General features: G+C 37.6%; 1 protein-coding gene across 2 annotated transcripts in view; it reads left to right on the top strand.

The window, feature by feature from the left end:
• MCM6 (minichromosome maintenance complex component 6) overlaps positions 1–24,477 on the top strand; it is a 38,900-nt gene extending 14,423 nt beyond the window's left edge. For both annotated transcript variants that reach the window (XM_042994366.1, XM_042994367.1), the window contains exons 7-17: positions 148–298; positions 3,430–3,571; positions 7,776–7,917; positions 9,281–9,388; positions 10,425–10,580; positions 12,521–12,649; positions 14,325–14,486; positions 16,156–16,291; positions 17,417–17,572; positions 19,404–19,543; positions 23,980–24,477. In XM_042994366.1, the coding sequence (XP_042850300.1) occupies positions 148–298; positions 3,430–3,571; positions 7,776–7,917; positions 9,281–9,388; positions 10,425–10,580; positions 12,521–12,649; positions 14,325–14,486; positions 16,156–16,291; positions 17,417–17,572; positions 19,404–19,543; positions 23,980–24,096 (1,539 nt within the window). In that variant the 3' untranslated portion in view covers positions 24,097–24,477. The remainder of the gene's footprint in view (positions 1–147; positions 299–3,429; positions 3,572–7,775; positions 7,918–9,280; positions 9,389–10,424; positions 10,581–12,520; positions 12,650–14,324; positions 14,487–16,155; positions 16,292–17,416; positions 17,573–19,403; positions 19,544–23,979) is intronic.
• The last annotated feature ends 227 nt before the right edge of the window (positions 24,478–24,704 follow it).

Below are 24,704 nucleotides of genomic sequence, written 5' to 3'. Positions count from 1 at the left end.
TAATAATATGGGGATTTTTTTCTGCAAACCTTTATAGTCAACAGATCCTGAAGTTGACCTCCCAGGCTATTTTTTGTTTGTAGTGAAGCTCTTTCACTTTACTTTGACTGTTTCCATGCAAGTAGTTTTCCTTTCTCCACCTCTCAGTTTGGAGGAAAAGAGCTCCGAGATGAGGAACAGACGGCTGAGAGCATTAAGAACCAAATGACAGTGAAGGAGTGGGAGAAAGTGTTTGAAATGAGTCAGGATAAAAATCTGTACCACAATCTCTGTACCAGCCTGTTCCCTACTATTCATGGTAAGAGTGCCTTCCATTTGTCACATAAACTTGAAATCAAGATGATGATTAAAAAGCAGCAATAACTACTGTATGTTTAACTCTACTGGAATTTAAATTTTTTTTAAAAACAGCAATAAGTTATTTCTTACAGCACATAAATCAGATCAAAAGGTTTTTTTGGTAGACTTACAAGGGATATTAAAAAGTCATCTACAAAAGGACAAATGACTCCACTTAAAATGAGGTGCCTAGAATAGGCAAGTTCATAGAGACACAAAGTAGAAAGAGGTTACCCGTTGGGGGAGGGGATTGGGGAGTTAGTGTTTCATGGATAAAGTTTCTGTTGGGGGTGATGACAAGTTCTAGAAATGGATAAGGGTGGTGGTTATAAAACATAGTGGGTGTACTTCATTCCACTGAATTACACACTTAAAAAATTATTGGAATGGTAAATTTTGTGTATGTATGTTTTAGCATGATTTTTAAAAAAGAATAAAAGGTCATTTAGGCTTCTTTTTCTGGCTTTAGGGCAGAAATGTACTTAAGTATATTCCAAAATACTAGATTAATATCCTGATTTTTGTTTGTTTAATTTTTGAGGAGATTTCATGATGTTTCTTGGTTACATGTACTATGTCTGTACCTTTGGTGGTCTCTTTGTGTTTTTTTGGCTCTTGGTTGCTAATTGCTCACCATCATTTAATTCCCTTTATATGTTGAAGGATATGACTAAATTAAAAAAAAATTTTGTTTTTAATGTTTATTTTTGAGAGACAGAGACACAGAGTCGAATAGGGGAGGTGCAGAGAGAGAGGGAGACAGAGAATCTGAAGTGGCTGTAGGCTCTGAGTTGCCAGCACAGAACCCGATGCAGAGGTTGAACTCATAAACCGTGAGATCATGACCGGAGCCAAAGTCGGCCGCTTAACTGACTGAGCCACCCAGGCATCCCAGGATATGACTAATTTTTAAGCTTCGTGCTTTACCCATGTTTTTTCCATCCTTTCATACTGAATTGGAGTTAGGGCAGGAACTGATAAAAGATTATGGGTATTTGTCTTAGGTATACATTTTTAACTATTTAAAAGTAACCTTTTTTTTTTTTTTTCTGTCTAAATATTTGGCCAATGAAATTGAACTGATACTCTCTATGTTAATAATCCTCTATGGATTTTAGAGTGTCCTCCCTTAATTGAGTAGGTGTCAAAATTTCTATTTAGCTCCACTCCCCCCCCCCCAGAAGTTAATCTATTTTTGCATTACAAATTACCCCAAAAGTTAGTGGCTTCAAAAAAGAAACAGTATCTCATACAGTCTATGGGTCAGTTAGGTGGTTCTGGTTGAGTGTTTCTGGCTCAGTCTTTCCTAAGGATACAGCTAAGACATCAGCTAGGGCTGTAGTCATCTGAAAACTTGACTGAAAGATCCACTTAGAAGGCCTTACCTGTTAGTGCTAGTTGTTAACTGGAAACTATAATTCCTTGCCACATGAATCTCTTCCACGGGGCTGTTTGTTCTCACCACGCAGCAGCTGGCTTCTTCCAGAGTGTGCATCGAGGGCAAAGCAGGGAGGAAGTAGGATGCTTCTCTGGGGGCGCCTGGACAGCTCAGTCAATTGAACTTCTGACTTTGGCTCAGGTCATGATCTTGCCGTTCATGAGTTCAAGCCCTGCTTCAGATTCTTTGTGTCCTTCTCTGCCTGTCTCTGTCTCTCTCTCAAAAATAAATAAACATTTAAAACAAAAAAATGCTTTTCAGGACCTAGTATCAGAAGTTGCACACCTTCACTTCACTATATGCTATTTTTTTAGAAACAAGTTATTAAGTCCAGCCACTCCTAAGGAAAGGAGAAGTAAGCTCCATTTTCAAATGAGAAGCATCAGAGAATTTGTGGACTATTTAAAAACCACAACACCTCCTAACACACTTGTTTCATAGACCATAAGTCAGAGTTTTATTTGTGGAATGGATTTTTTCTGCCTTTAAAGGGTGGTTTGTGTAAATGTGCCAGCACTTTGTTGATAGAATTCACAAAAAGTCGTAATAATTAGCACACAAAAAATGGGTCTTTTAACCCATTTTTCTGAAGCACTTTTCTGAACATCCAGGTTTTTTACTATACATTTTCTTCTTATATTGGAGTCATAAATGGCTTGTAGAAGTGGCCATAAATCACATTCAGCATCTTATCTCATCCATAGCAGTCCAGTTAGCATGTATTTATATTCAGCACTGTTCAGTGTTGGTGATACAAAAGAAGTAAATCATGGACCATATCCTCAAACTCTTGATAGAATAGCAAGACCTGCCATTAGAAAGATCTAGCAAGTGCAGTGACCCAGCAATTGCACTACTAGGTATTGTATTCATCCAAGGGATACAGGTGTGCTGTTTCGAAGGGACACATGCACTCCCATGTTTATAGCAGCACTATCGACAATAGCCAAAGTATGGAAAGAGCCCAAATGTCCATCGATTGATGAATGGATAAAGAAGATGTAGTGTATATATATACAATGGAGTATTACTCGGCAATCAAAAAGAATGAAATCTTGCCATTTGCAACTATGTGGATGGAACTGGAGGGTATTATGCTAAGTGAAATTAGAGAAAGACAAAAATCATGATTTCACTCATATGAGGACTTGAAGAGACAAAACAGATGAACATAAGGGAAGGGAAGCAAAAATAATATAAAAACAGGGAGGGGGACAAAACAGAAGAGACTCTTAAATATGGAGAACAAACAAGGTTACTGGAGGGGTATGGGAGGTGGGATGGGCTAAATAGGTAAGGGGCAAGATCTAGCAAGTGCAGTGTGCTGTGGTGGACATAGTTTATGGAGAGAGTTATTTGAGAAGTACTGCATCAGGAAAGACTGTGTAGGAAGTAGGACTTGCAAACAAACAAGGGCTCTTGGGATGGTGGCGGGCATAAGCATCTGTGACATCTTTGGTACAGAGACATTGGACAGTGGTTAGGTGGCTTTGAATTCATAAAGCGAGAACCAAAGTTAGAAGCCATAATATTTTTAGTTCATTTTAGGCTTTACTTCTTCAGCTCTTTTCTGCTCTTTCGGTTGGTAAACCTGTAATTTGTTATGAATTGTTTAATCTCATGTTGAAAAATACCTTGTGTTTTTGTTTTAGGCAACGATGAAGTAAAACGGGGTGTCCTCCTGATGCTCTTTGGTGGTGTTCCAAAGACAACAGGGGAAGGAACCTCCCTTCGAGGGGACATAAATGTTTGCATTGTTGGTGACCCAAGTACAGCTAAGAGCCAGTTTCTCAAGTAAGTGTTTGCCTATTTAGAATAGGGAAAAATTGCCTGTAATTTTAATTCTATTTAGAATTCTTTTAATTCTAAGTCTTTAGATACATGAATGTGTATTTTCACGGTTATAAATCACAGCATATGTATTTTTAATTTACTGTAAATATTTTTCCATGTTTCTTTATTTTCACAGTTGTCTTTTGTTGGTGTACTGCAACTTAGAAAATTATTTTCCTAGTTTGCTTCATTTAACAATTATGGATATTAATACCATGAACATCATGATTTATATAAGTTTTTTATTTTGTTTGTTTCCTTTGCGAAAATCCCTAGACATAGGATTGTCGAGACTAAGAATACAAACATCTTTAAGGTTCTTAAATAGGACACGCTTTCCAATAGCAGTGCAACAAGGACAGACGCGTTATGCTAACCGTATCAGCAAGTGTACTGCTTTAGCAATTTTTGCTTATTTTTAGAAGCTATAGCAAATACTTGCTTACTTTCAAACTTTGAAGAAACTTAGAGGTCAAAATAATACCAAACCAGTTTTGAAACACCTGGTGTGTTCTTGGTGCTGTATATATGTATATGCATTCTCTCATCCTGGCAGCACCCAGACAGGCATGTGATATTATCCTCTTTTTCAGGGAGGCAAACAGAAGTTCTCTGAAACTTAATAAATCACCCAACTTCTCATAGCTAACAAGTGACTTCTGAGCCATGAGTATTAGAACTTGGATGTATGTGACTGCAAAGCATGTGCTCTTCATACTGTATCAAGCTGCTTTTCCTTTATTTATTTCAGTAATTTGTTCTAGAACATAGACCATTTTTAGTTTGGGATTTTATAACTAAGTATTTTCTTCATGTGTATCAAGGACTAGGTTCTAGATTTGAAAATAATAGTCTTATCTTAAAAGGGATTCTTTTCATTTCCTCTGCTCCCATCTCCTCTCCACCACCATAAAAAGATGTGCTACAATGTTGCTGTTGGTAACAGAATTGTATTATACTTGATTATCTTAGACAGAAATAGCCTTTATATCTAGTGGGTTTTTAGTATCTTTATTGCAATATAATTTCCATATCATAAAATTTGCCCTTTTAAAGTGTACAATTCAGTGGTTTTAGTATATTCACAGAGTTGTATGACCATTACTAAACTAAGTTTACAACATTTTCATTACCCAAAAAGAAATCTTGTATCCACTAGCAGTCAGTCTTCATTCTCCTCCCTAGGCATAGGCAATCACTAATCTGCTTTAGTGTCTCTATCTGGACATTTCCTGTAAATGGAATCATATACTGTGTGATTCATTGTGACTGGCTGCTTCTGCCTAGCATAATGTTTTCAAGGTTTAGCCATGTTGGAGCATGCCAATACTTAATTTCCTTTTATTGCCTAATGTTCTATCATATGTATGTACCACATTTAATTATCTGTTTATCAGTTAATGGGCATTTGGATTGTTTCTACTTTGGCTTTTATAAGCCAATGCTGCTATATGTAAGTTTTCGCCTTTTTTTATTGCAAAATATGCATCACATTGGCCATTCTTAAACATTTTTACTTGTACATTTCAGTGGCATTAAGTACATTCAAGTTGTGCAGTCATCACTACCATCCATTTGTAGAACTCTTTCATCTTCCAAACTGAAAATCTGTTTGCATTGAACAGTAATTCCACATTTACCCCCTGTCCCAGCCCCTAGCAACCCACCATTTTTTTTTTTAAGTTTGTTTATTTATTGAGAGAGAGAGAGGGCACGCGCACGTGTGTGCACGCAAGTGGGGGAGGGGCAGAGAAAAAAGGAGAGCGAGAATCCCAAACAGGCTCCTCGATGTCAGCACAAAGCCTGATGTGGGACTCAAACCCACGAACCATGAGATCATGACCTGAGCTAAAATTGAGTCAGACACTCAACCAGCTGAGCCACCCAGGCACCCCATCATTCTACTTTCTGTCTCTAAATTTGATTATTCTAGGTCCCTCATATACATGGAATCATACAGTATGTGTCCTTTTGTGACTGGTTTATTTCACTGAGCATAATATTCAGGGGTCACCCATGTTGTAGAATGTCTTAGAATTTCCTTCCTTTTTAAGACTGAATAATAATAATTTATTGATGTATTTATCACCTTTTGTTGTTTCCACCTTTGGGCTATTGTGAATAATGCTGCTATGAACATTGATGTGCAACTAACTGTTCAAGTCCCTGCTTGTAATTCTTGGGGATAATTTTAGTTCTTAAAATTTAGGTCCTTGATCCATTTTGAGTTAGTTTTTGTACATAGTGTGAGACAGGGGTTCAACTTTATTCTTTTGCATGTGGATATCCAGGTATTTGAACGCCAAGACTATTCTTATCCTTATTGAAATGTTTTGGGACCCTTGTTGAAAATCAATTGACTATAAATATGAGGGTTTATTTCTAGACTCACAATTATATTTCATAATCTCTATGTCTCTCTTTAGGCCAATACCACACTATCTTGACTACTGTAGTTTTGTAGTAAGTCCTAAAATCAGAAAGTGTGGGGTGCCTGAGTGGCTCAGTCAGTTAAGTGTCCAACTTCACCTCAGGGCATGATCTCACAGGTTTGTGAGTTCTGTGCTGTCAGCACAAAGCCTGTTTCAAATCCTCTGTTCCGCGCCCCCCCTCCCCCCCGCCCAACCCCTTCTTTGCCCCTCCCCTGCTCACATGCATTCTCTCTCTCTCTCAAAAATAAAAGTAAAAATAAACATTAAAAAAATAAAATCAGGAAGTATGAGGGCTGCCTGGCTGTCTCAGTCATTTGAGTTTCCAACTCTTGATTTTGACTCAGGTCATGATCTCAGAGTCATGGTATCGAGCCCCACGTTGGAGCTCCATGCTCGATGAAGAACCTGCTTGGGATTCTCCCTCTCTCCCTCTGCCCCTCTCCCTTGCTCACATGCACATGTTCTCTCTCTCTGTCTCTGTCTCTCTCTCTCTCTCTCTCTCTCTCTCTCAAAAATAAATAATAAAAATCAGGAAGTGTGAGTCCTCCAACTAATTGTTCTTTTTCAGATTGTTTTGGCTATTCTGGGTGCCTTGAGTTTTAGGATCAGCTTTGTGAGTTTCTACAAAGAAGCTAGTTGTGACATTAATAGAGATTGCATTAAACTGTAGATCAATTTGAGGTAAATTATCTTTTTAACAATATTAAGTCTTCTCATCCGTAAACATCGGATGTCTTTCCATTTATTTAGGTTTTAATTTTTTTGAACAGTGTTTTTTAGTTTTCATGGTATAAGCTTGTGCTTCTCTTGTTAAGTTTGTTCATAAGTATTTTATTCTTTTTGATGCTATCATAAATGGAAAACTATTTTCTTATTTTCATTTTTGGGTTGTTCACTATAAGTGTATAGAAATACAATAGACTGTTGATCTCTTATCTTTCAGCCTTGCAAGAACTCATTCTGTTTTAGTAGATTCCCTAGGATTTTGTATCTACAAGCTCATGTTATCTGCAAATAGTGATAGTTGTTCTTCCTTTTAAATCTAGGTGCCCTTTTTTCTTTCCCAGTTGCCCTGGCTAGACCTTTCAGTATAATGTTGAATAGATATGGCAAGAGTGAACATCTGTGTCTTGTTCTAGATTTTAGAGAGAAAGCATTCACCTTTGACCAAGTATGATGTTAGCTGTGGGTTTTCAGAGATACCCTTTTTAAGTTGTGGGAAATTTTCTTCTATTTCTAGTTTGTTGAGTTTTTAAAATGAAAGGATATTAGATTTTGTCACATGATTTTTCTGCTTCTGTCAAGATAGTTCTTTATTCTGTTGATATGGCATGTTACTGATTTTAGGTATTAAACCAGCCTTGCATTTTTGGAATAAGTCTCACATCTAGTTTTGTCTTTTTTTGTTTCTTAAGTGCAGAGCCTTCGAATAGATCATTGTTGCCTAAATGTTTACTGTTTATTATTAAAGGCTTCCTTTAAAATGGTGTTTTTGTCATGTATGAACTTCATTTTCCAATTTGATAGGAATGGATTTAAATTGATTAAAAAGACCAAAGGAGATAAGGCGTTCTGTTTAGTCTGTGATATATGCCTTTATGAATTGTTTATGCTAATGCCTTTCTCAAATGTTAAGAAATAATAAATTCTTGATTGACATAAACCCTGTCAGCTGACATTTCTAGAAAGGATGCTTTGTAGTATGTATTAATGAATATGATAACCTTGAACAGGCATGTGGAGGAGTTCAGCCCCAGAGCTGTCTACACCAGTGGCAAAGCATCCAGTGCTGCTGGCTTAACAGCAGCTGTTGTGAGAGATGAAGAATCTCATGAATTTGTCATTGAAGCTGGAGCTTTGATGCTGGCTGATAATGTAAGGACATTTTATACTTTTGGATATAAAGAAATCAGAATAGCCCCTACCCTATCATTAAATGCCTGTAAGTTTCTATTAAGAAAATAGCCTTTAAAAAAGCTATTTTTAGGGTGCCTGGGTGGCTCAGTCGGTTGAGGGTCCAACTCTTGATTTCAGCTCAGATCATTATCTCACAGTTTGTGGGATCAAGCCCTGCATTGGACTCTGGGCTGACAGTGTGGAGCCTGCTTGGGATTCTCTTCTCCCTTTCTCTCTCTCTGCCCCTCCCCTCACATGCATGGGCTCTCTCAAAATAAACTTTTAAAAAGCCATTTTTAGTAAATCAGTTTTATTAATCTAGAATTTCATTGATCTTTTCCTCATTAATCACTTTCTGAGCTTCTCTAGAATGTATTGCCTGCCCTGAGCATGTGTGTTTGCTGTGATTAGTAATTCCCAGCATTTTTTCCTTTCCAGACAGTGACACCTCTATGAGTATGTTTGTTGCCTTTTACATGTATTTGACATAGATCTGTTAGATCTATGAAGGTATATAAGGTGTAGATACACATTTGTAATTGCAACTTCACCCTTCATTTCCTCAGCCTAAAATCAATGCTGAGGGGACCCAGAATATTTGACCTAGAGGTTTACACAAGATTTTGGTGTTGAATACAAATGCAATAAGTAACTTTAGGGTTTTTTTTGTTGTTGTTTTTTTAAGTTTATTTATTGAGAGAGAGAGAAAAAAACACGAGTTGAGGAGGGGCAGAGAGGGAGAAAAAGAATCCTAATAGTGTGGAGCCCAGTGTGGGGCTCGAGCTTAAAAAAACGGGAGATCATGACCTACGCCAAAATCAAGACTTGGACACTCAACCAACTGAGCTTCCCAGGCACCCCAGTAACTATGTTTTTAATCTTGCTCATAGTTTAAAATGGGTCAAAGTATATGATTCCTTCTAACTCTGTAATCTGTTGAACTATCCTACTCTAGCAGAGGAAATTAAGATTGCTTATTTACTGGGGCACCTGGGTGACTCATTCAGTTGAGTGTCCAACTCTTGACTTCGGGTCAGGTCATGATCCCAGGGTCAGGGGATTGAGCCCCTCTTCAGACTCTGTGCTGAGCATGGAGCCTGCTTAAGATTCTCTCTCTCTCCCTCTGCTCCTCTCCCTGCTCATGTGTATTCTCTCTCTTTCAAATAAAAAGTTTAAAAAATTTGTTTAAAAAAAGTTGCTTAATTACCTATCTTAGAGTTGTTTAGAGAATGGAAAGGTTTCTGGTAACAAACTTAAATTTATATTTGCCATTTCAAGTATATCTTGCCATTTCAAGACATCTCAAAGGCAGTTTCTTATGCTAGATTTGTTTGGTTACAAGGGTGTATGTTGTATTGATGAATTTGATAAGATGGATGTGCGGGATCAAGTTGCTATTCACGAAGCTATGGAACAGCAGACCATCTCCATCACTAAAGCAGGAGTGAAGGTATGTGTGTCCACCTCTGTTCTGCTGCATCATGCCTTAGCCTTAAATATTAGTGTAGTTCTAGAGATGTTCACTAGAATAAAATACATTATTCAACATGAAATGCTGATTGTTGAAATGGACACATAGCCCTGAGGATTATTAATCCAAATTATAGGCGTTTTTTTAGGCTACTTTGAACATGTTTTACTATCACAGAAAGTAGAGGAAGTACTGATGAAATTTTTAGCATTTTACTCCTCAAATTTTCCACAAAGCATCTATTTTCTGACAGTGCATGCTTCCAGTTGTAACAAAAATAATCAAACTCACTAGATTATTTAAAAGAAAATAATAAGCATAATATTGTAACCAACATTAGAGAGAAACTAAACTTTGTAAATAAAAGTAATGCATCCAAGTAGGTAAGGAAAATTAAAGCGCTACAGTAAAATATAAATTAAAAGACAAAATCTTCCCCTGCAACTCCTATCACCAGTAAATATTCAGAGTATATATTGAAGTTAAGCTCTTTCAGGAATTTTTCATACATAAATAAGCATAATACATAGTTTACTTCCTTGCTCATTTAACTTCATAATTTTATTTTGGCAATCTTTCTATGCCAGCATATATTAGATCCATTTTAGTGTTTTTATTACCACATGGTTTTCAAATCTTTGTTCCTCATTTTGGCTCATTAGCCTTCTATAGAGTGACATTTGGTCATTTTCAGCCTTTGATTACAAGCCATATTGTAGTAAATATCCTTGAACACACATCTTCCTGTACCTAACTGCAAGATAAATTCCTAACAAGAAATTACTGGCTTTAAAGTGTGTGTATGTCATACCACCACCTTATGTGGGAGTGCCTGTTTGCTGTACATTATCAGACTTTAATTTTGATGATTCAGTAGGTAAAAAATGATGTCTTACTTAAGGTATTTTGGTTTGCGTTCAGTTTATTATGAGTAAGATTGAGCATTTGTCCTATATTTATTAGCCATTCCAAATGTCTTTTTTAAACCTGTGACAATGATTTCTTTTGTGGTCAGGCTACTCTGAATGCCAGGACATCCATTTTGGCAGCAGCGAACCCAATCAGTGGACACTATGACAGATCAAAATCGTTGAAACAAAATATAAATTTGTCAGCTCCCATCATGTCCCGATTTGATCTCTTCTTTATACTTGTGGATGAATGTAATGAGGTAACCGTGTGAAGTGTCACTGTGGGCTTCCTTTTTATTTCCAGTTTGAGTAATTGAAGGAGACTAGGCTGCAGCATGTACTTCTGAACAGCTGGTGCATTTATTTGCACTGACTTTCATTTCTTTCAGAATGCTACAGGGTTGGGCAAAAGGTTTATTGAGCAAATCAAAATAAAGTCATTTGAATTGTTAGTTCCACTTAATTATGTTGAGGAATATGGAGTTTTGTTGTTTTCATTACTATTTTTTTTAATTATCAAGAAATAAAAAAAACTTGACAGCTAACTCCCAGCCACACTCTTTAAGATTTTTATTAGAATTTTTTGCTGGGGGCCCTGGGTGGCTCAATTGGTTAAGCGTCTAACTTGATTTTGGCTCAGGTCATGATCTCATGATTCTGAGTTCAAGCCCCACATCAGGCTCTGTGCTGAGCATGGAGCCTGCTTGGGATTCTCTCTCCCTCTCTCTCTCTAACCCAATCCTCCCCCTTCCCTGTCTTTACCCTCACTCATAGCTGGGAGTGTCTGATTTTCTTTTTCTTTTTTTTTTAATTTAATTTTTTTTTTTTAATTTACATCCAAGTTAGTTAGCATATAGTGCAACAATGATTTCAAGAGTAGATTCCTTAGTGCCCCTTACCCTTTAGCCCATTCCCCCTCCCACAACCCCTCCAGTAACCCTCAGTTTGTTCTCCATATTTATGAGTCTCTTCTGTTTGGTCCCCCTCCCTGTTTTTATATTATTTTTGTTTCCCTTCCCTTACGTTCATCTGTTTTGTCTCTTAAAGTCCTCATATGAGTGAAGTCATAGGATTTTTGTTTTTCCCTGACTGACTGATTTCACTTAGCATTATACCCTTCAGTTCCATCCACATAGTTGCAAATGGCAAGATTTCATTCTTTTTGATTGCCGAGTAATACTCCATTGTATATATATACCACATCTTCTTTATCCATTCATCTATTGATGGACATTTGGGCTCTTGCCATATTTTGGCTATTGTTGATAATGCTGCTATAAACACGGGGGTACATGTGTCCCTTCGAAACAGCACACCTGTATCCCTTGGATAAATGCCTAGTAGTGCAATTGCTGGGTTGTAGGGTAGTTCTATTTTAGTTTTTTGAGGAACCTCCATACTGTTTTCCAGAGTGGCTGCATCAGCTTGCATTCCCAGGGAGTGTCTGATTTTCATATATTTTTGTTTGTGAATGGTTCATTAAGATAGTTTTTGAAGTTTTTTAATTGGAAATAATTTCAAGCTTACAGAAGTTTTAAGAAATAGAATTGTGCATGTAACACCCATGTACCATTTATGCACTTATTAACATTTTTTTTTTATATATCTTTGGCTTTTTTTGTGTACCGTATGAGATTAAATTCCATATTTTTAGTGGTTTTTTTTTTTCAATGTTAATAACAATCCTGTAATGATTATCTGTTCACAAGCAGCAATATAATACTGTGGCTAAGAGCATAGACTCTGAAGCTAGACTGTTCAAATCATGGCTCCATTACTTACTGTGATGTCAGACAAGGCACTTGACCTCTCTGGGTCTCAATTTACATACCTGTAAAATGGAGATAATATTACCAATTAATAAGATTTTTGTGAGGGTTACATGAATTAATGCTTCCAGGCACACTTAGGGCAACAGTGCCTGGCATACACCGGGTACCCTAAAAACTTAATTCTGCTATTGTTATTAAAGTCAGTCAATTCCTTCAGGAATATTCTTAGAGTAGGGCAAAGGTACGCATTAAACTTCCTAGATTTGAAATGAAACTGTACCAAACTTTGCTCAGAAACTTGGTACCCGTTAATACATGTTTCAGTGGCATATTAGAGCTTGTTTTTAGCTATAAATTATTAATCCCAGGGATAATCTGAAGTGGATATCGTTGTGACTGATCAAAGTGATTTTCTTCTTTTGAATTAGGTTACAGATTATGCTATTGCCAGACGTATAGTAGACTTGCATTCAAGAATTGAGGATTCAATTGATCGTGTCTATTCCCTTGATGATATCAGGAGGTATCTTCTCTTTGCAAGACAGTTTAAACCCAAGGTAACTAACTCGTCCTTTTGTACTGGAGTACAGCATTTAATAGGGCATAATAGGGTTCTATGAAAATTAACCTATGCTTGTTTGGTTTTTTCTTTTTGAGGGTTTTGTTTTGAGAACAATGTTTCTTCAGAGAGTTAAGAAGAGGGAATTTTCTAAAAATGTTCTTTTGTTGAGTGCTAATAAAAGGATTTTGATGGGGGCGGGGGGTTCGCCTAGGTGGCTCAGTCGGTTAAGCATCCAACTCTTGATCTTGGCTCAGGTCTTGATCTGAGGTTGTGAGTTCAAGCCCTGCATTGGGCTCCACGCTGGGCATTGAGCCTACTTAGAAAGTTGGGGTGGGGGGCGGTGCGTGGATTTTTAATGGGTGAAGAATTTTGAATAACCAAATAAAGTAGGATGTACTTTTATTTCAGCCATTATTCCTAAGAATCTTTTAATGTTTTTATTTTATTTTTGAGAGAGCGAGAGAGACACAGGCTCTGAAGCAGGCTCCAGGCTCTGAGCTGTCAGCACAGGGCCGGACATGGGGCTCAAACTCATGAACTATGAGATCATGACCTGAGCTGAAGTCGGTGCTTAACCTACTGAGCGACCCAGGTGCCCCCTTATTCCTAAGTATCTTAAAATTGTATGAGCTTAAGTCAGTAGTCTACTTGGATCTTTCTTTGAGGAAAAGTTTGGATTCCTTTAGGTCATTGTGATTAATGTGGATTAATATTTTACAGTAATTGATGTTTATTGAGTTGAATCTGTACTAGATCCAGGACATTCACTTTTAAAGTAAATTTCAAAATTTGTTTTGTTTGACATTTTCCTAAAGTAGAATACAAAAAGAAAAAAAATTGATTCTGGATGAGATTTTTACACTATTTTCTGGCTCAACTTTTGGGACTTTACCCAAAGGAATTAGTTATCTGTCACTTCACTGATTATCCATAATATTGAGATTGATTTTCACTGTCGTTAAAAAAGCTTAATGAGGCATTTAAAACCAAGGGTTATTGGATACATATGTGTAAAGAGGCTTTTGTTCTCTAGACTGTGTACTCATCCCTCTGTGACCTTGGCATGCTTCTTTAATAGGCTGAGTTCCTTACTCTGAAAAACTGAGTATTCTTTTAGTATTCTTACTTTGTTGTTATTATTCAACAAATTTAAAAGACATTACATCCTTTCCACTGCTTCAGCTTGCTATGTATCTTAGAAATGGCATTTGCGGGGCACCTGGGTGGCTCAGTTAAGCATCCGACTTCAACTAAGGTCATGATCTTGCGGTTTATGGATTTGAGCCCCATGTCGAGCTCTGTGCTGACAGCTCAGAGCCTAGAGCCTGCTTTGGATTCTGTGTTTCCCTCTCTCTGCCCCTCCCCTGCTCACACTCTGTCTGTCTGTCTCTCTCTCTCTCTCAAAAATAAACATTAAAAAAAATAAGAAGAAAAATGGCATTTGCTTAAATACTAACCCTGTTCTCTTCCTCTTCATAAAATTAGCATATGAAATTCACAGGTGTCCTTAGTTTCTTTTGGAAGGTATTTCAGTATTAATTGTCATTGACTTCAAAGTTTTGACCCTCTCACTTCCCCAAAGTGTCTCTACCTGGAAGGCTCTTAAACTTACATTTAATGCCACTCCCATCAAGTAGAAAAGCCCTGACTTCAGTGATGTTCTGAAACAGATATCTAAAGAGTCAGAGGACTTCATTGTGGAACAATATAAACGTCTCCGCCAGAGGGATGGGTCTGGAGTAATCAAGTCTTCGTGGAGGATTACAGTGCGACAACTTGAGAGCATGATCCGTCTCTCTGAAGCAATGGCTCGAATGCACTGCTGTGATGAGGTATCAAAGTCACTTTAACATAATGGGAGGAAAGAGAAATTGATTATTGGTTTATAAGCATGTTTTTATCTTTGATATACTGTTGAGTGCTCATAAGATACACAGTGCTGGGATTTCTCCCTTGAAGAAGGTTGCTGTGAAGTATTTATTGAATTCAGTTTGATTAATATAATGAAATAATCATCTCCCAGGTTATGGAGTACATATAGAGGTGAGTTACCATTAATAGGTAGGTGATCCTCCTGAAGTATTGTCAGAAAGTCAGTAGTAGCCTAAAGCTACATCATCTCATCAAAAGAAGGGTGAGTACAATGCAGTGTTATTTTGAGAGACACCACATTCACATAACTTTTATTAAGTACATTGCTATAACTGTTCTATTTTATTATTGTTAAGCTCTTACTGTACCTAATTTATAAATTAAACTTTATCAGACATATGTATGAATAAGAAAAACAGTATATGTAAGATTAAGTACTATCTATGGTTTATGCATCCACTGGGGTCTTGGAACATAATCCCTGAGAATAAGGGGGATGCTGTGTACCACATTTTGTTTATCCATTGATCCATCAATGGGCATTTGGGTTGCTTCCACCTCTTGGCTGTTGTGATTAATGCTGTGGTGAACATGGGTATTCTCTGTGTTTTGAATATTAATCCTTTATCAAATTTATAATGTGCAGATAAGTTCTCCCATTCTGTAGATTGCCTTTTTTACTCTGTTGATTGTTTCACTTGATGCTCAGAAGTTTTTGAATGGGATATCATTTCATTTGTCAGTTTACCCCTTTGTTGCCTGTGCTTTTGACACTATTATCAAATCCAGTGTCCTGAGGCTTTTTTCCTGTGTTTTCTTACATAATGTTTTATAGTTTTAGGTCTTCAAACTATTTTGAGTTAATTTTGTATGTGATGTCAGGCAGGGGTCTAACTTCATTCTTTATCATAAAAGATATCCAGTTTGCCCAGTAACATTTGTTGAAGAGACTATCCATTCCCCAAGGTGTGGGCTTGGCACCTTTGTCAAAGATTATTTGATCACAGAAGTGAGGGTTTAATGATAACCTTAAAGATATAAGGATTACTTTGTATAAATGCAGTCCTAGAATATGTTCCCCCTTTTGTCTGTTTTTTTCATACAGAATTAAAACTATAAAATATCATCTGAGTTTTATGTAATACTAGTTTTTCCATTTTTGTGCTGTGTAATATTCTGTTAATAAATCACAATGACTCACCCATTCTTCTGTTAATGGGCATATGGATAGTTTCCAGTTTGGGTTCTTATGATGCATGTCTTTTGGTCTGTATGGCATGTATGTGTGTGTGCATTTCTGTTCACTAGAAGTAGAATTGTTGGGTCAGAGGTTATACGTGTGTTCAGATCAGTAAAGACTGCCAAAATGGTTTTCCTTTAGTGGTTGTATCAATTTATATTCCCACCAGCAATGAATGAAAGTTGTTCTACATTATTTCCAATACCATATATTGTTGGTCCTTTTAAGCCATTCTGGTGAACTTACGGTGTTATCACGTATTTTATGTGTGTGTGAGAGAGGGAGAGTGTGAGAAAAGTTAAAATGCCACTATGATTTGGTAAGGAGAGAATCTGTTTGGTGTATCAAGAAGACTGACTTTCTGATTTACTTCATCTTGATTGGTTTAGGTCCAGCCTAAACATGTGAAGGAAGCTTTCAGGTTACTGAATAAGTCAATCATCCGTGTAGAAACACCCGATGTCAACCTAGATCAAGAAGAAGAGGCCCAGATGGAGGTAGATGAGGGCCCAGATGGCATCAATGGTGAGATACTTGTTCATTTACTGTTCTGGAGTTAAGAACTAAAATGTTCTCTGAGATATTATGATAAAAGTGCACTTGTTGATGGTTTTGAAGTCTGTATAGCAAAAGGGAAAAAATGGATATTGAATTGTACTAACTGTTTACAAGGTAAAATACAATTAAATAATTCATATAGAATATCTATGTGTGAAAGATTGGAAGAAAATACACCAAAATGGTGACAGTGAACTTAATTTCCTGGCCTGATTTATTGTTATTTTGCTTTTGAAGTAAAAACATGTTCTTGACTACATTAAAACAGATAAATACTGGGGCGTCAGTTAAGCATCCGACTCTTGATTTTGGCTCAGGTTATGATCTCATGGTTTGTGAGTTTGAGCCCCACATCAGACTCTGTGCTGACAGTGCAGAGACTGCTTGGGATTCTTTCTCTCTCCCTGTCTCTGTTCCTCCATTTGTGCTCTCGCTCTCTCTCTCAAAATAAATAAACTTTAAAAAAACCAAAAAACAGACAAATAACAGATTTTCACATTTTGTGTATAATATTGCAAATGAACTTAAAAAAAATTTTTTTTTAATGTTTATTTAGTTTTGAGAGAGAGAGAGCGCAAGTTGGGGAAGGACACAGAGAGAGGGAGACACAAAATCCGAAATAGGCTCCAGGCTCTGAGCTGTCCGCACAGAGCCTGGCACGGGGCTCAAACTCATGGACCACGAGCTCATGACCTGAGCTGTAGTCAGACGCTTAACCAACTGAGCCACCCAGTGCCCCCCCAACCCTGTTTGTTTGGGTTTTTTTTTTCAATGTTTATTTTTGAGTGAGAGAGTGCAAGTAGGGGAAAGACAGAGAGAGAGGGAGACACCGAATCTGAAGCAGCAAATGAACTTTTAGATCAGGGAATCTTCATAACTGCCATCCTTCCCATTCCTTCCAAATTAGTTTCTGTTTTCACTATTAGCATTTACAAATTTGTTTCTAATTTATTTGTAAAATGACTAAATAGTGTAACTATATGCTTGTGTAGAAGTTAGTATTAAAATAGAAGTAGTATACTTATATAAACATTTGATGGGGGAGTGTTGGAGGCACAAAAACAAGATTCAGATGGTTGATATTTCACTTAGGTCATGTTGACAGCCCTGCTCCTGTGAATGGAATCAATGGCCACAGTGAAGACATAAACCAAGATTTTGTTCCTAAAGCCTCCTTAAGGCTGGGCTTCTCTGAGTACTGCCGAATCTCTAACCTTATTGTCCTTCACCTCAGAAAGATGGAGGAAGGTAAGGCTTTACCTAGTATGGCCACATGCTTAGTCATTCATATAAGTTGTATTTGTATAAGCCACTTCTAACTGATAAAGACTGTTTTGTCGGAAGAGATCATAAGTTGTTATAGAGGCTCACTTTGGCAAAGAAAATGTATCAGTATATCTGATAGTCTGGACCTTTCACCCACAAGTTCATTGTCAGACAAAGATCATTTTTTAATGTCCTTCACCTATTTTAATATTTTTGAGAATCAGAAGTTAGGATCTGATAATATATAAAGAAGCCCTTAAATGTTTTTACAGATGCAAAATCACTGTTCCTGACAATGGCTTTACTTCAAATGGATGACTCTAGGTTATTTATTTTTGTAGGCAAGTAATTGAACTGAAAAGACCATATTGGCACAGGTACATTCTATACCTAAAAATGAAGTAAAATCCTCATTTCTCTGTATATAAAGTGTGGTATCTGGACACTAGTATCCTGCCTATCTTAATTAACTGCTTTACTATGCTATTCCACCATGCCTGTAGTTGGCATAGAAAATGATGAAATCAAGGTGTTGAACTTAAACTTTAGTTTGCTGGTTAGCACTCAGATAATTCTTATTTAAAAGTCCAAAAATGCTGGCTTCTGGACACTCTCATCACAGTGTCCTGTCTGTGGAAGGAAGAGAACAGTGAGGTTGTCTTAGCTTACTAAAGATTTGAATCCTGTAGTTTTTGCCCCTTGGGAGTTGTAGACCAGTGGGGGGGGAGGAGAGAAGGCAGTAAAGAGGCCAGTATGACAAACAGGTTTTAGCCCTCCCACCCTCTTCTCACATAAAAACTTTTGGGAGCTCACATGGTCTTGTGTTCACATTGTATTTCATTTGTCTTTTTCTCATGTAGTCAAATTTTAAACATGGCAAACCATTGATGGAGCAAAGATAATGGTTAGCGCCCAGGCACTGTATGCATTCCACAGATAAATTCTGCTAGATCTTCTTTTCCTTAGAAAAAAAATACTGTTCACCTAGTAGTAATGAATTCTCAGTCTTCAGGTGGACAGCTGTTCTCTAGTCCAGCACAGAGAATACAACTTTAAGCCAAGAAGGTCACTTACCGAGAACATTTAGACCAACCACTGAAGTTTCAGTACACCCATAATAAAACTTTTCAAAGCCATTGTCAGTAAAGCTAGAATTTTCCTATTTTTCATTTTTCATTTTATTAACAGTAGCTAGAACCAAGACTAAGAGTTTTCTCTTATTAATACTTTGCTTCTGTGATAGTTACGCTATTATCCAGGTTCCATCTTTTCTTGTGAATTTGGACTTCTGCTTTGGACTTTGACAAAGTAGATAATCATTCAGTATAGATAGACCTTGCTGAAATAAGTTGATAATTTTTTATTTTGAGTAATGCCCTTGGATTTCACTTCTTGGTTCAGCTGTGTAAAATCTTCCTTATTCCAAAGAGGAAAAGTTATGTTTAAGAAGTTTTGCTTGCTGTTGCTAATTTATGCTGTCAATTACTATTGGCAAACATTCTCATAGAAGGTGAAGGAAACAGCTTCATACTTTGAAATATTAATAGCTTCAAGAAACTTGTTTCTTATAATCTCTATTTTATTAGATTTTTTTCCTCAGGATAAAGTGAGGCATACTTTAATACAAGTAATATGACAGGTTATTTCAGGCTTACACTGGAACATTGCAAACCTTATTTTAGCAGGTATTCTTTCTGACAGGTTGATGGTTATCTAATCTGTACATTATCTTGTGTATGCAAACCCCAAGGATTGGCAATACAATTTGCTAGAAGGCAAATTTAATCCTTTTGAAATGTATTTTTTGTTGCAGAAGAGGATGAGTCTGCATTAAAGAGGAGTGAGCTTGTTAACTGGTATTTGAAGGAAATCGAATCAGAAATAGATTCTGAAGAGGAACTTATAAATAAAAAGAGAATTATAGAGAAAGTCATCCATCGACTCACCCACTATGTACGTACATAGCTACTCTTGCTTATTAATGAGGGAGGGAGTCCATGCTTCATACCTGCAGGTTCATAGATGTTCATTTATTTTGAATCATTGGGATCTAGTTAAAATTATGAGTTGTGGGGGCCAGGGTGGCTTAGTTGGTTAAGTGCCTGACTTAGGCTCAGGTCATGATACTGCAGTTCGTGGGTTCGAGCCCTGCGTAGGGCTCTGTGCTGACAGCTCAGAGCCTGGAGCCTGCTTCCCTTTCTCTCTGGCCTTCCCCTGCTCATGGTCTGTCTCTCTCTCTCTCAAAAATAAAAAAAACATTGAAAGGAAAAAAAGAATTATGAGTTGTAAAAAAGAGAGAATTTACAGCAGTTAATTGACTTACTTCCTCTGCTGGAATCAGCAGAACCTAAGTTAAATCTGGGAAGGTAGGGTTAGGGTCTTACTATCAGACTATTTTTAATCTTTGTTTTCCACTCCACTCCCTTTACCATAAACCTGCAAGCATTCTGACCTCTATTGCCTGTTTTCTATATTTCATCTTCCCCACATACTCACCTCCCCCATCACCCAGCTTACAGTCTATGGTCTGTCCCAATGATCACTATTTTCTCACACTATATAATTTCTCTGTTCTACTTGATTGGCAAAACCCCAGCCTTGGTTAAATCTAAATCTTTTTACTGTGCCATATCCAAGCAGTTAAAAGTATCTGGAGAAAGGCATACAATCATGTGCCATGTCCTACTTTAAATTCATGCCACTAATCTCAAGTGGGCTCTTCTTTTTTCTTTTCTTTTCCTTTTTTTTTTTTTTTTTTACCATATACGCAGAGTTTTATTCAGGGTAACTTAATGACAAGGGGAGTCACGTGGACGATGATCCAGGTGCTAAGCAGATACCCTTTGTAAAGTCCAGAACTTAATCCACAGATTTTATAAAGCAAGGAGGTGCGGGGATATGCAGAGGTCACTGTGATGAGGTCAAAGGGTTTAACATTTAACACACTCGTTGCCCCATCTGTGTGCCACATGAGAGGGAGGGGAAGAAACTATGTTACCTCTACTAGTTATCTAGCCATTATAGGAAAGATAAGAACAAGCTTTACTGCATTCTGGGCAGGGCATACATAAACCTCCAAGGGGCCTGGAACATACAGCCCTGAGGGAGGCCATTTTGAGGAAATGAATAAGATGGAGGTTTCACTTGAGTAACTCAGTTTAATCCAATGGTTCTCAATTTTAGCATGCACCAGAATCATCTGAAAAACTTACTAAAACGCAGATCACTGGAACCACTCCCAGAATTTGTAATTTAGTAGGTCTGGGATAGAGACCAAAAATTTATTTTGTTTTGTTTTGTTTTGTTTATTTATTTACACCAAATTAGTTAGCATATCATTCAACAGTGATTTCAGGAGTAGATTCCTTAACGCTCCTTACCCATTTAGCCCATCCCCCACTCCCACAACCCCTCCAGTAACCCTGTTTGTTCTCCATATTTGTGAGTCATTTTGTCCCCCTCCCTGTTTTTATATTATTTTTGTTTCCCTTCCCTTACGTTCATCTGTTGTAAATGACAAGATTTCATTCTTTTCGATCGCCGAGTAATACTCCATTGTATGTATATACATCTTCTTTATCCCTTCATCCATCAATGGACATTTGGGCTGTTTCCATACTTTGGCTATTGTTGATAGTGCTGCTATAAACATGGGGGTGCATGTGTCCCTTCGAAACAGCACACCTGTATCCCGTGGACAAATACCTAGTAGTGCATTTGCTGGGTCAGAGGGTAGTTCTATTTTTAGTTTTTTGAGGAACCGTCATACTGTTTTCCAGAGTGGCTGCACCAGCTTGCATTCCCATCAAGTGGATTCTTCTTTACTGATCCTACCTACCTCACAGTGGCACTGCCCAGTGCTATGACTTCTTCCAGTCTCTAACAGGATCATTACAGGCATGCCTCCTCCCTACTCACATCAGTTGGTCATTCTCTATATTTGGCCTATTGGTCTGTCACTGTTGATTGCTCCTTCTGAGTCACCATATTTTCCTGGGTCTTCTCCTATCTCTTTGGTTATTTCCTCTTAGTCTCTTTTCCTGAGTCTTGTCACTTTTTAAATGGAGTGCTGTACTCAATCCTCAGACCTCTTTTGTATTTACATTGATTACCTAAGTGATCTCATTTGATTCTATGAATTTAAATCCATCCACTGATGTCTCCCAGATTCAGCTGTCACCTCTCCTCTAAACTCCAGATGTCGGTAACCAGCTGCCTACTTGTGAACTATAGGGATCTCATGCTTAATGTGTGCAAAACAGTTCTTTCCCCCACCCCCCCCACAGTGTTCCCATTTACTCAGTTGTTCTAAGCCAAACACGTTAGAATCATCCATGATGCCAGTTTTCCCTCATAGCCACTCCTTTAAGCAGCAAATCCTGTGAGCCCTGCCTTCAGTGTATATATTCTGTGTTCTATTCTCACCGCCTTCACATTTACTCAAGCTACTATGCCTGAACTTTCACAGGAGCCTCCTAACTGTCCCCCTTTGTACTAGCTCTCTGTCCAGCAGCCAGACAGATCTTTTAACAAATCAAAACGTTTTCATGCCCTACCTTCCAGTTCTTCCTTCCAGTCTCCATAACATGGCCTGCAGAACCTCTACAACCAAACCCCTCCTTAGGTGTATACCTCTTCACCTTCTTGCATAGGACTCTTCATGTTGCTACTCAGTGATACTGGCCTTGTCACTATTCCAGAGACACACCAAACATGAGGACCTTCGCACTTGTCCTTTGTCTCTTTACCTAGGTTCCCTCTTTCATTCTGGTGTCTGCTCAAATGTTACCTTCTCAAAGAGGTGGTTCTTGCCTAACCTGTCAAAATAAGAGCCTCCTGGAGCACCTGGGTGGCTCAGTCAGTTAAGTATCCGACTTCAGCTCAGGTCATGATCTCACAGTTCGTGGGTTTGAGCTTCACGTCAGGCTCTGCACTATCAGCACTTCAGATCTTCTTTCTCCCTCTCTCTCCCTCCTGTCCCCCTCCACCCCTTCTAAAATAAATAAACATTAAAAAAATAATAATAAGAGCCTCCTTCTTGCTATCACTCCCTAACCCTGCTTTGTGTTACTTCATAGTGCTTATCATTGCCTGGCACTAGGTTTTCAGTTTGACTTACTAGAATGCAAGCACCAGGAGGCCAGGGACTTTGTTTTATTGATCATTCTACCTCCAAGACCTGTAGTGGTGCCTGGCACATAGATCAAATATTTGATGAGTGATTGAATTTTTATGTTTAAGTGGCAGATTCAATTGCCCTGTAGCTCACTTTACAGTGTTCACTCTATAAATATTATGAGTGTCACATTATCAGGATTGTATCATCTGAAAAACCCTTTACTTGTGTGAGTAGATGAGTGTATGATTAGGTGGTATAATATCTATGAAAATCTGAATTGGGGTGGTAAACATTCAGTTGTCTTTCTAGTGCTGGGCAGTGTGTTTGCACCAGGCCAGCCCTTCCCTTCCTAATGCCTTCTGGGATCAGTGTAAGATAAATTGACCCACACCACAAGTCTACTTTGGGACATTTGGTAAAATTAGCTGATCTAAACTGGAGCTACCTTTTTAAGTTTGACACCACCTGAGCTAGCTAGCTCATTTACAAAAGACTAGAGAAGTTACACTGTGCTGATCAAGTGTTCTTCCTGTAAGGGCTTGTTAGTACATAAAGTGAGATCTTAAAAGTGTCCAGTCCCTCTTGATGGCAGTAGTGCTCATACTATAGGACATTTCTACCTTCTTAAGATCGAACACTATTTCCTGAGTTCTATATGGGCTTGGCTAGGAGTTCCTCTCATTTGTGGGTATTTTAGATCAACTTACAGGTACATTTAAGCTATGTGGCATGTTCTACTTTTTTTTATTAGCTCAGAGTGAAAATTTTTCCATGTTAATTATCTTTAGATTATACCTCTAACTGAATTATGAACGGGTGGTATATGAAAGAGTTAGTGGCTAGTAACTAAAAATTTATACTAAATGAAATTAGAACACTTATCAGAGTGATAAACAGAATGATAACCATATTTATCAGGATTTTACACAATTGCATAACCTTAAAATTCATGTATTTTGTCTTTTTTTTGAAATCATATTTACAAGATGTAGTATGCCAGGAAACCTTACTAAAATCACAACATTGAGCTTGCCTATGTTTTTTGTAATTTTTCAAAAGAGATTTATGTTATAAAAGATCTGTATCCTAATGGGAAAGGGGTGTAGCAAAACTTGGTAAAGATTTTAAGGTATAGTCCTTTCTCTGAGAGGTTATGAAGGAGAAATGGAAGAAAATGCTAGTTGCAAATACTCAGAAGGGTCAAATTATGTGGATGGGGCATTTTTACACTACTCCTGGAGACCTCAGGACAAATCTTTGTGTTTCACAGGATCATGTTCTGATTGAGCTCACCCAAGCTGGACTGAAAGGCTCTACAGAAGGAAGTGAGAGCTATGAAGAGGATCCCTACTTAGTAGTTAACCCTAATTACTTGCTTGAAGATTAAGATATTGAAAGTAACCAGAAAAACTGGCCCCTACCTTCCGGCCTAGAGTCTGGATGTAGCTCTACTAGCAAGAGACATGTTTCTGGGAACAAGGCTTCAGGAAGATTTATTTTGAGGAATAAGAACCTAGTTGGTGGTCCTGTATGTCACGTTCCTGTAATAAGCTTTTATATTAACACAAGCTTTAGCACATTGTTTAGCGTGCTTGTCTAAATGAAGTTGGAACCCAATGATGTGTGCTTTCTGTAACTGAGGCCTTGTTTTCATGTATAGAAAAAGGTCTGTTATTTTTATGGTATATAGTATCTTACTGGAGAGGTAACTTTTTACAATTGCCAACTACTGCTTTTTCTTTGTCAAAATAAAATAATGTGTTCTGCAGTTGTCCATTTTTATTTCCACCCTACTCTAATTATTGCTTTCATCTGCATTTGACCCTTGAACAACATGGAGGTTGGTGGCACCAGTTCCCCCATGCAGTCAAAAATCTGTGTATAACTTTTGGCTTCCGCAAAACTTAACCACTAACATTGCCTACTGTTGACTGGAAGCCTTACTGATAATATACAGTTGATTAACACATATTTTGTATGTTATATGTATTATAT

This window comes from Panthera tigris, chromosome C1 (genome assembly GCF_018350195.1).
Source record: "Panthera tigris isolate Pti1 chromosome C1, P.tigris_Pti1_mat1.1, whole genome shotgun sequence".
Classification (NCBI taxonomy): domain Eukaryota; kingdom Metazoa; phylum Chordata; class Mammalia; order Carnivora; family Felidae; genus Panthera; species Panthera tigris.
This window is presented reverse-complemented; position numbering and strand designations above follow the sequence as displayed.